Source organism: Pocillopora verrucosa, chromosome 10, assembly GCF_036669915.1.
Source record: "Pocillopora verrucosa isolate sample1 chromosome 10, ASM3666991v2, whole genome shotgun sequence".
Lineage (NCBI taxonomy): Eukaryota > Metazoa > Cnidaria > Anthozoa > Scleractinia > Pocilloporidae > Pocillopora > Pocillopora verrucosa.
This window is the reverse complement of record NC_089321.1, coordinates 7,568,424-7,584,330: the sequence shown is the minus strand read 5'-3', so window position 1 is coordinate 7,584,330 and position 15,907 is coordinate 7,568,424. Positions and strand designations below refer to the sequence as shown.

General features: G+C 38.2%; 5 protein-coding genes across 5 annotated transcripts; 2 read left to right on the top strand and 3 right to left on the bottom strand.

Moving 5' to 3' along the window:
* Window positions 1-608: 608 nt before the first annotated feature.
* On the top strand, window positions 609-1,649 carry LOC131798683 (RYamide receptor-like). The gene has a single exon (XM_066172829.1). The coding sequence runs from the start codon at window positions 609-611 to the stop codon at window positions 1,647-1,649; it is 1,041 nt and encodes a 346-aa protein (XP_066028926.1).
* A 6,147-nt stretch (window positions 1,650-7,796) lies between these two features.
* On the bottom strand, window positions 7,797-8,780 carry LOC131798682 (RYamide receptor-like). The gene has a single exon (XM_059116359.2). It carries the CDS (start codon window positions 8,778-8,780, stop codon window positions 7,797-7,799), a length of 984 nt encoding a protein of 327 aa, XP_058972342.2.
* A 1,829-nt stretch (window positions 8,781-10,609) lies between these two features.
* Window positions 10,610-11,455, top strand: LOC131798690 (RYamide receptor-like). The gene has a single exon (XM_059116365.2). The coding sequence runs from the start codon at window positions 10,610-10,612 to the stop codon at window positions 11,453-11,455; it is 846 nt and encodes a 281-aa protein (XP_058972348.1).
* A 484-nt stretch (window positions 11,456-11,939) lies between these two features.
* On the bottom strand, window positions 11,940-12,653 carry LOC131791740 (neuropeptide FF receptor 1-like). Its single transcript, XM_059109120.2, has one exon. The coding sequence runs from the start codon at window positions 12,651-12,653 to the stop codon at window positions 11,940-11,942; it is 714 nt and encodes a 237-aa protein (XP_058965103.2).
* Window positions 12,654-14,043: 1,390 nt separating this feature from the next.
* Window positions 14,044-15,067, bottom strand: LOC131791741 (substance-K receptor-like). The gene has a single exon (XM_059109121.2). The coding sequence runs from the start codon at window positions 15,065-15,067 to the stop codon at window positions 14,060-14,062; it is 1,008 nt and encodes a 335-aa protein (XP_058965104.2). The 3' UTR covers window positions 14,044-14,059.
* Between the last annotated feature and the right edge of the window lie 840 nt (window positions 15,068-15,907).

Below are 15,907 nucleotides of genomic sequence, written 5' to 3'. Positions count from 1 at the left end.
CTGGAAATGATTTTCTTCAACTCGATCAATAAACCGCTTTATGAACCATGATGTCTAGCAAGTAAAAAGACGCTGGTTGATATCAGCGAGCCCGTAATGTGACATGTGTACTGGTCAGCGGTTTTTTTTGGTGCAACAGCTGTCACTAACATCTCAGTGTGGATGTCCGCCATAACAAATATGCACTGAAGGAGTTGAACGATTGCATTGGTGGCTTATTACATTTAGGACTAAATGTTATTACATTTAGGAGTTTATTACATTTAGGACCAAATGTTATTACATTTAGGACTTTATTACATTTAGGACAGATATTACATTTAGGACTTCAACAACGTTTTCCCGTCTGCTTTTTGTATTTTGAAACGAAAAAAATTCACACAAGCCATGAACAAGATCAGTATTATTTTCTAATTCTACTCAAGATGTTTTGGAGGATTACAGCACATATGATATCTCCGTTGCTGGGGATGCTTAGAATGTAATATGTTAATGATCAGACGTTTTTCCTTGAATCGAGTGTAGCAAACATATTTTTAAATAGAGTGAAAGAACCCGCGAGAGAAGTGCTACCTGAGGAAGACACTCAGGATCTCTGAGCAACAAAAATGTTGACAGAAGTAAACGCAACCACAAATGGAACACGAGAAACGAGCTGCTTTGATTCAACAGCAGCCAAAGCCGGTACAACCACAGTTCTGTGTGCGCTCTTCGTAGCCTCGCTGATTGGAAACATCTTCATCGCACTGGTAGTATACAAGACGAAAACCCTAAGAAAACCCATCAACTTTTTCATTCTAAACATGGCCATGTCCGATCTTCTATTTCCGATTTTCCTGTTTCCACGTATTGTGACCGGGTTGTACGTCGATTTCTGGCTGATCGACGGGCCTTTCGGCGAAGCGATGTGCAAAATTTTTTCTTACTCAATCGACGTTTCCACTCTTGTGTCTATACAAAGCCTGGTTATGATGGCTGTTGATCGTTTTGGAGCTGTGGTATTTCCTTTCCGTTCTCCCTTTATCAGTACTAAGTTGTGTCGTTTCTTTATTCTCGCCACTTGGATCATCTCCGTCGCTATCAAGTCCCCAGAACTGTTTGCCTGGAAACTTGTCGAGAGTCGAAATGGGTCAGCGTGTGAGCTGCGATGGAAGGACGCGTTTGGAGATTTATTGCCCTTTAAAAGCTACATTTTGGCATTGAGCGTTGTATTTTGGTTTACTCCTTTAGTTTTGATCGCCATACTCTACGTCACCATTGTGCTCAAAATTAAATCCCAGAAGATCCCAGGCGAGCAATCAGTAAATGTAAGAGAGCAACGTTTGAAGAGAGACAGAAATGTTTTGAAGATGTCTGTTGCGGTCGTGTTGGTGTTCACATTGTGCTGGATGCCTACCGCCATCCGGATGTTGCTAAGCTTCTATTCATCAGACAAAATTTTGATATCATCTTGTAGTTTCCAATACTTTGAACATATTGGTTATTTTCTTGCTCAATCAAACTGTGCTATAAATCCTTGGATCTGTTTCATTTTCAGTGGAAATTATCGTCAGGGGCTTAGAAATATCCTCAGCTGTTTGTACAGGACTAATCGAGTTGAACTTCCTAAAGTTGAATTGAGGAACTATAGATGTAGCACTAACTTGTAAAAAACAAAAACTGAGAATCTAGAAGAAGAAAATAAAAATTCGAAAGAAAAGTAAAAGAAAAAGCAGGAGGAGAATTGAAAGAAATATAATAGAGTTTGATAAACTGGAGCTTGTAAAAACATTACAATAGTTTGGAGTGTAAATTAAAAATTCATTTTTAAGCCATAGATGGTCATAGATGTGAATTAAGTGAATGATCTACTTCTCTGTAATATCCCATCTGATCTGGCATTACTTTTACGAACTCAGAAATATGCTCATACTCAGACGGCCCCGAAGAGGACGGAGCAAAACAAAAGATCTAATGGGTAGAACAAATAGCTCAGTACGTGCCTTTTAAAATTTCCTACATTTTTTTAGCTGTCCTCTGCAAAACATCAACGTGAAATGACCAAAAATTTGCGTTCACTGAGAACGGAAACCCCGACGGCAAATTTGGAACTCGACACCGCTCTCATACGTTATGCTGAAGTTGAGATGCGGCGCCGTTAGTGACGATAAACACATCTACCCATTTGTAGACTTCGCAAAACCCCAACTAAAAACATAAATTCATTTGTTAAACTACATGTTCTTGCCGCCAGGATTGTTTAAGGTCAAAACGTATTGCGTTTTGAAATACAGCATGTAATCGAAGTTTCCCGATTCCAGTTCACATATTAAGATCTTTAGTGGTACGAATTGATGGTTTCAGTAATTTTTATTTTTCTCAGTGGTCATTTGGTTGTAAGACGTTTGTGAACTGAACACGTCAACGGAAAAAGACCCCCTATGGGTGTTTGCATTGAAAACGCCGCCTAATTACTATGTCTTTTGAAAGACCTGCCGATGAAATATGTCAAAGCCACGGTATTTACACATAATTTTTATGCACAGGGCTCAACCCTAGTTAGCAATTTGAATCTAATAAGCTTGTGCCTGATGGTACTTTGTTTACGAACTTCCCTTCAGCTGAGCGAATCATTTAAGTTTAGCGCCAACTGAAATGACTAGTGCTGGAAAAGATCAATCTTAGAAATTGAAGTTCCATGTTCTTCTTGATTCATGTTGTGACTGTTTTGAAATAACTTTTTAGATAATAACAAACCTTTCATTCGCCCTATTTAACTACAAAAACAATAGCTACAAAACAACCTTACGGTAAATTATCTCTTTATCTTCAAACACCTTTGCATATTGCGAGACTCCTTTTCGTGTAAACATTCCTTTTTGGGAATTTCCAACTGTCAGCTCAATTAATAAGTCACTTTCTATTTAACGAATTTCAAAGTATTCCGGCCATTTGTATCGTAAAGCCGCTCTGTACAAATTTTGCATTTTCTTTCTTTCGATTTAAAAAGCATAATAGCAAATGGAGATAAATAGTTGACTTAAACGACTGCATTGGCTCATCAACCATATGTGCCTCGGCAAGTCCATCTAGTCAAAATGTAAACATCGCCGAGCGGCAAATTTCAGTCTCCGCGGTAAAACCAAAGTACAGGTGATATGACTATCAAAGAAGAACAAAAAGACGAAAGAGTAAAAAAAAGAATAAATATCGGTCTCGATGAACCGCATCCCTAAGGTTGTTTTAGGCCGAACGATAATTTCCCTTTTTTTAACCAACCTTTGGCTCTGAACCCAACTTTTAAAATAAGAACTGCATGAACAGACAAAGCAGCGTAATTTTGCTTGAATTAGTTAGTTTATACTGAAGTCCATTCAGAAAGGAATACGCTTCTTGCTTTATGTCTTGTACATCTTTTCGGGGAGTTAATTTCACTAACTTGTTAATTTATTTTCGTCACCAAAACTCCTATAAAGTTTCTTGAGTTTAACAAGATTTTCCGTGATAAAAAATTAAGCTTTTATACCTGGCTTCTTATCTTCTTCTGCTTTTTTGACATGCCGCTGAATGCAAATGAGCGATCAGTTTCAAGAGGGACCAATGAACGTCTTTATCATCATAGTTTTTAAAAACATCAAACTGACAATCGACAAAGTTCACCTTTGTTATTCAACTAAGAACTTTTACTAAAAAGATATTTTTTTACTGTAAACTTGACTTTCCTTAAGTTCTGATTAAAACGGTCAGTACGAAATTTATCCTTGATTGCGACTGATGAGCATTTTATAGTGCGGGGCCTAGCTACGGCGGCGCAACCTGATTAGCCCTTAGCGCTATGGAGACTGAAGAGATTTTTAAGACCCTGGCGGTAATGTCCAATGGAAATAAAACAAATGCAGGGGTTTACAGCACAGTATGAATACATAAAAAATCGGACAATCTCCGTGAAATATTAAAATCCACAAGACCATATCACTGTTTTGTCTGATGAATAGATAATGTTTCTTTTTCCACCAGAAGCATTTGGGAAATTCTCATACAATTACACAAGAGCGAATTTCCGACACAGATGACTTTATTTCACAGATCTGACATTTTCTTGATTCTGACGACCAAAGTGTAAAGGAAAAAGACATTTTTAAAATTCGTCCCCCATTATGCTCCATGAAAACTGGGTGTCATCTGAAGCCTGTAGTAAGAAGTGATTAAGTTCCGTCTGTCTTTATTTGAACATGTTCATATCTTTTCGTCTGTCTTTATTTAATTTGAATATGTTTATATTATATATGAAATCTTAATCAGAATTATAGGGGGGTAAAGTGTAAAAGAATCCGTGATCTCTTTCATCTCATTAACTAGTCATGATTTCTCGACAATCTTGTACTAAATAAGTGAGTCATGGAACATTGGCAGCCCTTTCTCTTCTTTCAATTAAGAAATATAAAACGAAACTACGTTCAAGGAAACCTCTGCGTGCCATCTTTTATGCGCCTGCCTCCTCGCCTATCTTTGCTGACTGTAGGCCTCCGACAGGCGAGATTCATGAAGAAATTAAGGGGGAGGGAAGACAAGGAAACTTTATTTACTAAATGTTACTAATCGAAATAAAGAAAAGAGATCTGACAGACGTCAACAAGCGGACTCTTTTTGAACAGGTAATTTAGTGTTAACAACTGGGTTGAAAACGTAAATTAGCCACCGTAAAGGGTAAAAAAGGGCTAACGCTCGAAACGTCAGCTTTTTTACCCTTTACGGTGGCTAATTTACGTTTTCAACCAAGTTGTTAACACTAAATTACCTGCTATACTCTCCCACCGACGCAGCACCACAGTTTCTTTAGAAACTTACCCCTTTATCTTTTCGAACAGAATTGTTTAATCAGTAGCAAGGGAATATTAAATGTTTATATTCTCTTGTCAGTCGCTTTCCTCTTTCAGATATTTTTCCACCCACAATATACGATTGAGAGAATCAACTATTTGATAATGCGTCATGATGTCGCCAGCATATCGCGTCCTATTTCTGAATCTCCATGTAAGTGTTTGCTAATGTTTTACCAGTATGAGCACCTGTTTGAACAAACGAGGCCAAATTAAAAACTTTCTCACATTGTATTCTTACCAGAAGTAAGCAATATATGATGCACAGTAAATGTTTCCTCACAAAAAAAGAAAATCTAGAAAATTTGGATTAATACATCTGATATGGTCATATCTACGATAAAGTGATTGATAAAATGATGTTTCTCCCTGTATTCTGTTAGTATTTATAATATAATCCAAATGAAGATGATATTCTATATCCGACAGGAATTAAAACCCTTTCCAATGCACATGACTGTAAGATTTTATCAGATACTACTTGATTAATATGTTTTATTCATGGTTGTTTCTAATGCAACGTTGACAGGATTCCTTAATGCATATCAACGGTACACCCCTAGGAAAAAAATGTTTTTTCGGCAACAGATTCGTTTCTAAACCCCTTAGTGTGGATTTTCTTTACTTCTTATAACGATGTATTTAATTTAGTTTCAGTTCAGTTTACAAACAATTCTTATTATATTCCAAAGCGGCTGCTATGATGTTACACTGCATCTTTATTAGCCCTGGAAACTCAAAAGCAGCCGAGGAGATTCTTAAGACCTTGGCGATAATGTCCACTGAAAATAAAACAGATGCAGGGGTTCACAGCGCTGCTTGTTCGACTCAGTAGCAGAGCAACTTGCTCGAATAACTGTTTGATTCCACAAGACATTGTAGTATTGATTTTATCTGCAAACAAACGTACCAATGTAAAAATACTGAATGGAATCCAGCTTACAGCGAACCCTAACACAATAGCAATGGAAAGCTTCAGCGCTGAATTTGAGCGTTCATCGAGTGTTCGCCTGGTCCTCTCTGGGACTTCAGTTTCAAAAAAATCGCAAGATATAGAATAAACATCAGAACGAAGGGAATATAAAAAAATGCAATAAAAAGTGCCATAAAGTATTTTGTCATCGACGAGGAATCATCTAAAACATGCATCCATTGCTGCACACACTTGTACTCATGATGATATTCGACCAGTTTGAACGCGAGCAGATACGGGATGAATGTAGCCATGGTGATGATCCACGGAAACGGAGAGGGAATACTACAGTCCCAAATCGATCCACTGCGATCAACAGCAGGCTCTGAACTGACTCTAAAGCTGAGAAATCTGTAGCAAAGGAACTCAGTTTACTCATCGCTTGGCCAGTGGCCAGCTGTGTTTATCTTTACAGAAATTTTAGGAAAGTGGAAAATCGGAAACAACAGATCGGAGATTGCCATGTTTACAACCAAAATTTTGATTGGTGTTCTCAGAGTTTTCGCCCTATAGACAATCATTCTAATGAAGGTCTTCGCAGCCAGCGACACAATAAACAGCAGACAGTAGGCTAAAGTTTCACCAATTCTTTTTGCTGTGAGGTTGAAGCAGCTCGACGTGGACTGTGTTCCATTCATCATTTCAGTCACGTTTGGCCACATTTTTTCGATGCCAAGAGATCAGGTTTTTCTTCCGCCAACAGCCTTGCGGTGGGTACTTAAACTCTGCTGGATGAAAACACAACCTATCCATCCTGTATAGATCAATCAAATTTTCACATGTTTAACTAATGAACATACCTAGGAAAATTTTAGAAAATTGACAGTCTTAAGAAAAGTATAATTGGAATCAGCCGTTGTCCGAAATTAGGCAATTGATATGCTTTTTCAAATATTGTCGGCAAAAGGGACAATTTCTCAAGTTTATGAGCAGGAGCCCATCTTATATGAGTTTTTAAAATCATTATCAATATTGTTCCAATGGCTCCAGAAATAGCCCAGCCGCAGATGTTTACTGATATAGAATAACGGTTGACAGCTGGTAGCGAAAAGATCTACAATGTTCTTTTCAATTCAGAATTTATTTTCAATTATGTTGCCATTGAAAGTTTAATCCAGCCTGAGCTTACTCATTAGTCTTGTTGCTCAGTAGACTGGTTGGAGTTTTAAAGAAAACTGTCACGAAGTTGTAATAAAAGGGAAGGAAACAGCCGGGACAAAGCCGATTTCCTATATGCGAGAAAAATGGTATGGTTTCATAAGTCACCAGGAGAACTTGTAATAATTTAACAAATTTACATGACAGAATTCATATGGCTTACGATGTAAATTTATCCTTTAATCTTGTTTCTGTATTCGAGCAAAGATCATATCTCCGTTGCTTAAACCGACTTAAACGACCGCATACGCTCATTAACCTTCTGTGCTTCGGCGAGGCCATCTATTCAAAATGTAAACATCGCTGAGCAACAAAATTCAGTCCCCGCGGTAAAACCAAAGTACAAGTAATATGACTATCAAAGAAGAACAAAAGGACGAAAGAGTAAAAAAGAATAAATATCGGTTTCGATGAACCTTATCGCTGAAGTTGTTTTAGGCAAACGTTAATTTCCCTCGGTTTTTTTAACCAATCTTTGGCTCTGAACCCAAACTTTTAATATAAGAACTGAATAGACAAAGCAACTAAATCTAGCTTTAATTAGTTAGTTTATATTGAAATCCATTAAGAGAGAAATACGCTTCTTGCCTTAAGTCTTGTACATCTTTTCGTGGAGTTAATTTCACTAACTTGTTAATTTATTTATAACACCAAACTTCCCTGTTGAAAGTACTCCGTTTACTGACTCTCTGAAGCAGTACAACTGAACTTGAATTAAGCGGTCAACTTATATTGTGACCGCTGAATACAAGTTCGACTATTGTACTGTTATAGTGCGGGGCTTAAACTACGGCGGTGCAACTTGATTATGGCGCCCTGGGCGCCGTAGAGAAACAACTGAGGAAATTTTTAAGACCCTGGCGGTAATGTTCAATGAATATAAAACAGATACAGGGGTTTACAGCACAGTATGAGTACATCAAAAATCGGACAATCTGCGTGAAATAATGAAATCCACAAGACCATATCACTGTTTTGTCTGATGAATAGAAGTACACCAACCACCAGATACTGAGTGGCAGCCAGCCCATTGAAAATGCTGACACGATAGCAATAGAGGTCTTCCCAACGATTTTCGCTCTCTTTAAACGTTGTTCTCTCCCGCTGACTGATTGTTCGCCCGCAGTTTTCTGAGATTTGATTGTTAAAGCGATGGTAAGGTAAAGTATGGTGATCAATATTAATGGGACATAAAAGACGACGGCGATCATTGCCACAGTATAGTGTTTGAGGTACGGAGACCACAGCGGCGTACATTCCAGCCCGTCTGGATACTCTAAAACCTCAAAGAAGAACAGAATCGGGCACCTAACAACCATGGCAATGATCCAAGTGGCGAGAATGAAGAAGCGGCACTTGTTTAAACTGATCAGTGGGGAACGGAGGGGAAAAACTACAGTTCCAAATCGATCGACTGCGATAAGAACCAGACTCTGAGATGAAACAACAGTGGAGACTTCTATTGAGAAGGAGGCAAGCTTACACAATGCCTGCCCGAGAGGACCGCTGACCAACCAGGAGTCGCTGATGAATAATGAAGCTATATCACGAGGAAGCATGGAAATCGGATACACCAGATCTGACATGGCCATGTTTGCAATAAAATAGTTGACTGGCTTTTTCAGGGATTTCGTCTTGTAGACAATTATTCCAATAAAGATGTTTCCAACCAATGAAATTAGAGATATCGGAAAAAAGACAGCGATGTAAGCGATCCTTAGTACTTCGTAATCAAAGCAGGACGACACGCTCTGTGTTTCATTTACCACAGCAGTCTCATTCACCGTCATTCTTGGAGCTGAAATACTAGTTCTTCTTCAGAGCAGTCCTCAGGAAGCTACCTATATCCTCAGTAAAGAAAACAAAGCTGACTCACAGTTTTTACCGAGTTACTCTTTCAAAATAGCTGCATCCACTCTGTAAAACCAATCAACGTTTGGTCGTTTGGGGGAAACAATCTTATTCAGGTACGGATCCAAAAGTTATTCTCGACATATAAATTTCTGGAAGAAAGATGTTTTCGTCTTGTCACGAGCGTGCGACAAAGAAAAAAGTCTTAGTCCCTTTGCGGCATCCGATTATCGGTTTTTCCTTCGGCCAACAGTTCTCTGTCTGACTCTGAATCCTACCTATGCTTTATGAAAGAAAACACAGGTGATTGTTTACATATATACTGATAATATTAATGAATTCATAAATTTCGTCAGAGTCCTTAGTCGTATGCCAAGAGTTCTTAATTGAAAGGCTGCCTAAACCCTATTTAAATAAAGTAGAGACGACTGTCTACGTATACATTAAAAATTGATTAACTAAGTATCTTCAGATATCATTTTACTTTCAGTTAATTTCGACTTATAGTCTGTACTCAAAAAAAGATTTTGAATTCTATAATTTTTTCTAACCTTTTGGTATGATTGGTAAATGGTGAAAACAACAATTTTAGAGAAATGTATTTAAATATTGAAGAGTTTTAAGCCGTCATGCAAATTTCCTTGAAAATTCTTTGAGCTTTCTATGAGAAAGGAAGTTGTTCTAAAACAGAGAAGTTTAAGCGTGACGTTAACGGCAAATAGTATTGCAAAAGGCGACTATGCAACGTTTTTCCGTCTGCTTTCAGCTTTTTGCACTTTTAAACGACAAAAATTCGCACAAGCCGTGAACAAGATTAGCCTTCTCTTCTAATTTTACTCAAGATATTTTGGAGGATTACAGCAAATATGATATCTCTGTTGCTTTAATAGAATCGACTGCATACACTCATCAAGCTTCTGTGCTTCGGCGAGGCTAGCTATTCAAAATGTAAACATCGTCGAGCGAAAAATTTCAGTCCCCGCGGTGAAACAAGGAAGAACAAAAGGACGAGAGAGTGAAAACGAATAAATATCGGTTTTGATAAACCGTATCCCTGAACTTGTTTCAGGCAAACGATAATTTCCCCTTTTTTAACCAATCTTTGGCTCTGAACTCAAACTTTTAGTAAATAAAAGCAGAGTGACCGAGATTTTGAAAGTCATCACAAATATTAACGAGATTCAGTTTCGAGATCGGATAAAAGGTTTTGAGACTCTCGATTTTGGGAGGTATCCGATTCACATCGTCTGTCATTTTGTAGGGCATAACTCCTGGATCTACGTCTCGAGAAAAATATCATCTGTTTCCTCCAAACGTGCGGTCGTTCATTGTTGTACTTAGTGGATTTATCTTTTGAACGAACCTTCGCCAAAACTCACAAGAGATTCAGTCACGCTACAAAGACAAGGTATGCGAAGCTGTTTTTCTACTACTTTATACACGGTTTTGGGCAATGAATAACTCATGATACTTTTCAGAGACTGAATGAAATGTTTTCGGTTGACTCCTTTTAGAAACCGTGCTAAGCAACTGTTATAAGTGTCTTTGGACACAAGGATTCGTTTCTTTCTTTTGTATATCAATTTATAATTCTCTAAAACTGATTTCACCACTGATCGTCTTACTACTAAGTATTTTTATGAAGGTGGTAACAATAACTCTCATGTTAAATGTTATTTGTTAGTAATCAGCTTTGTTTTCTTTATTGAGAATATAGATAGCCTCCTGAAAACTGCTCTGAAGAAGAACTGGTATCTCAGTCCCAAGAATGTCGGTAGATGAGACTGTAATGATAAATGGAACACAGACTGTATTGTCCTACTTTGATTACGAAGTACTAAGGATCGCTCACAGTGCTGCATTTTTTCCGGTATTTCTAGTTTCATTAGTTGGAAACATCCTTATTGGAAAAATTGTCTACAAGAAGAAATCCTTGAAAAAGCCAGTCAACTTTTTTATTGTAAACATGGCCATGTCAGATCTGGTGTATCCGATTTCCATGCTTCCTCGTGACGTAGCTTTATTGTTCATCAGCAGCTCCTGGTTGGTCAGCGGTCCTCTCGGCCAAGCATTGTGTAAGCTTGCCTCCTTCTCAATAGAAGTCTCCATTCTTGTTTCATCTCAGATGCTGGTTCTTATCGCAGTCGATCGATTTGGAACTGTGGTTTTTCCCCTCCGTTCCCCACTGATCAGTTCAAACCAGTGCCGGTTCTTCATTCTCGCCACTTGGGTCATTGCCATGGTTGTCAGGTGCCCCGTTTTGTTCTTCTTCAAAGTTTTGGAGTATCCAGACGGTCTGGTATGTACGCCATTGTGGTCTCCCTACTTCAAACACTATACTGTGGCGATGATCGCCGTTGTCTTTTATGTCCCATTAGTTTTGATCACCATACTTTACCTAACCATCGCTATAACAATCAAATCTCAGAAAACTGCGGGCGAACAATCAGTCAGCAGAAGAGGACAACGTATAAAGAGAGAGAAAATCATCCTGAAGATCTCTATTGCTATCGTGTCAGCATTTACAATGGGCTGGCTGCCACTCAGTATCTGGTGGTTGGTGTACTTCTATTCATCAGACAAAACAGTGATATGGTCTTGTGGATTTCACTAAATTTTTTTTATTTATTGTACCTCTTTTTTATTTCGACTGATAACATAACGAGTGACGAAACCAATCTCTGAAGTCTGTTACATGCCATGCAAACGGCCCGGTCAAATTTTTTATAAATAAAAACAGATGATAATATTTACCTTACAATCATTAGCAAATCAAAAATAGATTTTTGATGGAGTTTATCAAGAAATTAATCCCTTTGTGGGCGTGAATAATTTAAGAAAATAGCTTGGGAATCAAACCAAGGTGTAATTTGATTAAGCGTTTGACCAACAGAGAAGCAACTGAAGAGATTTTTAAGACCTTGACGATAGTTTCCACAAATACGGCAATAACCCCAAAGAATTGAAAGCCACACGATGATATTGTTCTGACTGAAGAATAGAGGAACAACAGCCACCAAATGCTGAATGGCACCCCCAACATACTGCGAACACCAATACAATTGCAATGCACATCTTCAGAACATTTCTTTCTCTCTTTAACGTTGTTCTCTAACGTTGACCGATTGCAAGCCTATAATCCTTTTGGTTTTTATTTTTAAAGCAATAATAAGGTACAGAATGCCAATAAAAACCAAAGGAAAATAGAGATATATAATAGTCATCGCGGCAGAAAAGGTTTTTTTAAGTGAAGACTCTCCAACTGCCGCTTTCCACCGCCTCACACACGCCAGCCCCTCTGGATGCTCCACAACTTTCCAAGTAAACAGGGATGGGCAGAAGACAACCATAGCGATGATCCGAGTGGCGAGAATGAAGAACCGACAGCGCTTTGAACTAATCAGTGGGGAACTAAGGGGAAATACCACAGCTCCAAATCGATCTACTGCTATTGTAACGAGACTCTGAATGGACACAGCACTTGACACATCAACTAAATAACCAGACAGCTTACATAATGCTTGGCCAAGAGGACCATCGATCAGCCAGGTATTAGTATTCAACTGAACTAAAACCTGAGGGATCAGGAAAATAGGAAACAGCAGATCAGATATGGCGATGTTTGCAATAAAATAGTTGACGGGATTTCTCAGACCTCGGGTTTTGTACACAACAATTCCAATCAAGGCGTTTCCAGTCAGCGAAACAGCAAATACCAGACAGTAAGCAGAAGTGTAACTAATTCTTTCTACTGAGAGGTTGGAGCAACTCGCCATAGATTGTATTCCAGTTGCCGCCACGTTTGCTGACATTCTCACAACAAAGAGATAAGTATCTTCTTCAGCCGGCAGTTTTGCGACTCAGAAGATTACCTACCTATACTCTATTGACATAAAATACGCGTACAGCGGATTATTTACATAATTGTATAATAAAATCATATTCAGACCTGATTATCTACATAGAAATTAAGAACAAGTCTCAGTAAGAATCAAACATCTTGGGAAATGCAAATTTTCAACCCTCCTTCAAATTTTGCATGCAGTTAGGCTCTCAAGGGAGATGCACAAAAATGCCATTTTTAAAGGTTGCAGCACTCTTGTTGAAAAATCATAACAAAGTCCGAAATAAAAGATTTAATGAAATCATAATATCCACCTTCCAAACAACTCATTATCCACACGCAAATCACAACTCGTCGTCTCCAAAACTCTGGATTGCTTCATGTCCTTCAGGAAAAAGAACAGCGATTTCATCACCATTATTTTACATACCTTTCTCCCGGATATCTTTACAAACTTAAAGAAAGATGAGTATAACGCAATCTCCCAGTGATTTACACGAGAAGAAGTCAAAGGTCTCTTTGAGTTTCCCCTGAGGTGGCCGGCTCACCAGGAAGAAACAGGAGATCGTTCGGTCCAACTGAACGTTAGCCTGCGGGGATCACCAAGCTAATAACTGACAAGATTGTGCCCTTTGGTTCATCAGTGACAGCATTAATTATTTCAAATCTGTATTTCTCGGTCGTATAATATCCTATTACTTTGCGAATCATTTGCAACCAATCCTAAAGTTAAGAGAGTAGATCCGATTCTGAAAAGTTTGTTCACCATGATATTCACCTGAGAAAAGACTTTCTGATATTAAAAGAAAGTTTAAGGCAACTGGAGTTCTCGATGGCTTTGAGGCAGTTAATATTGGATCAAAAAATTTCAAGTAATAAATAGATTTCCTGTTTCACAGACGAGAAGAAAAGTGATGCTTCTTTATTTTATTTAACATCGTGTTTCCATTCTGCATTGTCATCTTGAAAGGGAATACTATTTCATATCATGACAATTATGGTAATGATACAAACTCGACTCAGCTACTGATAAACATTTTAGATGTCTTTTGTCCACTACATCATATGTGTCTCCTAATGTGTAACGTTTCGGTCAAAAGACTCCTAAATTTCAAATAAAGTCCTTAAATTAGGTGATCAGATTAATATAGCTCACAAAAACATTCGTTGTGCAAAAGTTCAAACAACGGTTTGACCTTTGAACAAAGCTTCTCTATTGACAAGTTTATTTATTTTTCGTTAATTAATGATTTAAAAAAATGTAACTTTCGAATCTTTAATTACCTTGCTGACTTTATCGTAATCTGAAACTAAAACACTCAGTAAAAAATTATTCCTTAGGTGAAATAAAGTTTTAGAGTCCTGGGGGTCACACTACGGTGCATCTCGATCAACGTCAGAACCAAAAGAAGAGCAACTGAGAATATTCTTGAGACCTCGACTATAATGTCCACCAAAGCATATACAGATCCAAGGGTTTATCGCACAGTTCGACTTGGCTAGAAATAAGGAAACAGACCAGAAGTAATAGAAGCCACAAGATGATGTTATTGTTCGGTCTGAGTTGAAGAACATGAACCAAACAATACTTAGGGGCAGCCAGCACAATGCAAACCCCAACACAATGGCGACGGACAGTTTAAGAACATTTCGCTTTCTTTTCAAGCGTTTTTCTCTTGTGTTAGTTGATTGCTCTCTTGGAATCTTCTGGGATTTGATTTTTAACGTAATGGCAGAGTAAAGTATTGTGATCAAAACCAAAGGGACATAAAAAATTACAACTTGCATCACCAAAACGAAGTTTTTGTAGGACGACGACTCTCCTAATGCGTCCTCCCAATCAGCCACACACGCCAGCCCCTCTGGAGACTCGACAACTTTCGAGGCGAACAGCTTTGGGCAAAAGATAGCCATAGCGATGAACCAGGTGGCGAGAATGAAGACCGGGCATCGCTTTAAATTAATCAGCGGGGAACAAAGGGGAAACATCACAGCTCCAAATCGATCGACCGCTATTAAAACCAGGCTTTGAATAGACACAATAAAGGACAGATTAGATGCATAGATACTCAGCTTACATAACACTTGACCAAGCGGACCGCCTATCAGCCAGGAGCGAGTGTATGTCAAAACCAATTCACGAGGAAAAAGGAAAATCGGAACAAGCATATCGGACATGGCCATGTTAACAATCAAGGAATTAATAGGCTTTCTTAGAGTTTTTGTCTTGAAGACAATAATTGCGATGAAGGTATTTCCAACCACCGAAACAAGAAATAGCAAGCAGTAAGCAAAGGTTTCACCGATTCTTCTCGCCGTGGGGTTGAAGCAGCTCGACATGGACTGTGTTCCATTCATCGTTGCACTCACGTTTTCTGACATTCTTGAGAGATCTGTTCTTATTCAGTCAGTGGTTAACTGGAGGCTGCCTCTACTCTTTTTAAAGAAAACACAGCGGATTATTTAGACAAACTTTAAAATTGTGTTATTTCGCTCCCTCCATGCGAACCGTCATACTGTATTCATTGGAAAAAATCGAAAAACAGTAAAAGAGTGCACTTACCTTATGAAAAAACCTCACAGTTTTAGCCGAACTATTCTTTCAAGAAAGCTTCATCCACTCTGTAAAACCAATCAACAATTAGTTATTTGAAGGAAAAAATCTTTTTCAGGTACGGATCCAAAAGTTATTCTTAACATAAAGATTTCTGGAAGAAAGATGCTTGCGTCTTGTGCTAAGGAAGGAATTGATGAAGTTTAAAAAGCGCAAAACTTCTTTCAGTTCTCGATCAACCATTTTCTTAATTCAGTCAAACCCTAATGTCCCACCTCTTTGATATCTCTGTTTATTTCTCATGTCAAAAAATAAACGAATGTTGTTCTTTCCATTACTCTCAATATATTTTCATATCTTTTCGTCTAATAACCATTTCAGGCATACTCATTCAAAATACACGTTAACTTGCTTTTGATTGTAAAAAAGAGGATTTTAATTATATGTTTTCGGGTCTTTAACAAGGCGGGGACGGGTTAAGTTTTCACGAACACAATGGTCATGAAAGAGCTGTGGCTACGTGATGTGTTTTGTCTTTATTAGCTAGAAGCTCCGTGTGATCAATTCGATCTTATTTCTATCTGATCCTTTTTCCTCTTGGGAAAATTTCAACGACAGCACTCTACAGAAATTAACGATTGGTTCATACGTCAGCGTGCGTTCATCGA

Bases quoted from the DNA above. Each gene is read 5' to 3' on its own strand.
- LOC131791740 (XM_059109120.2), bottom strand. From the start codon at position 12,653: ATGTCAGCAAACGTGGCGGCAACTGGAATACAATCTATGGCGAGTTGC.
- LOC131791741 (XM_059109121.2), bottom strand. From the start codon at position 15,067: ATGTCAGAAAACGTGAGTGCAACGATGAATGGAACACAGTCCATGTCG.
- LOC131798690 (XM_059116365.2), top strand. From the start codon at position 10,610: ATGTCGGTAGATGAGACTGTAATGATAAATGGAACACAGACTGTATTG.
- LOC131798683 (XM_066172829.1), top strand. From the start codon at position 609: ATGTTGACAGAAGTAAACGCAACCACAAATGGAACACGAGAAACGAGC.
- LOC131798682 (XM_059116359.2), bottom strand. From the start codon at position 8,780: ATGACGGTGAATGAGACTGCTGTGGTAAATGAAACACAGAGCGTGTCG.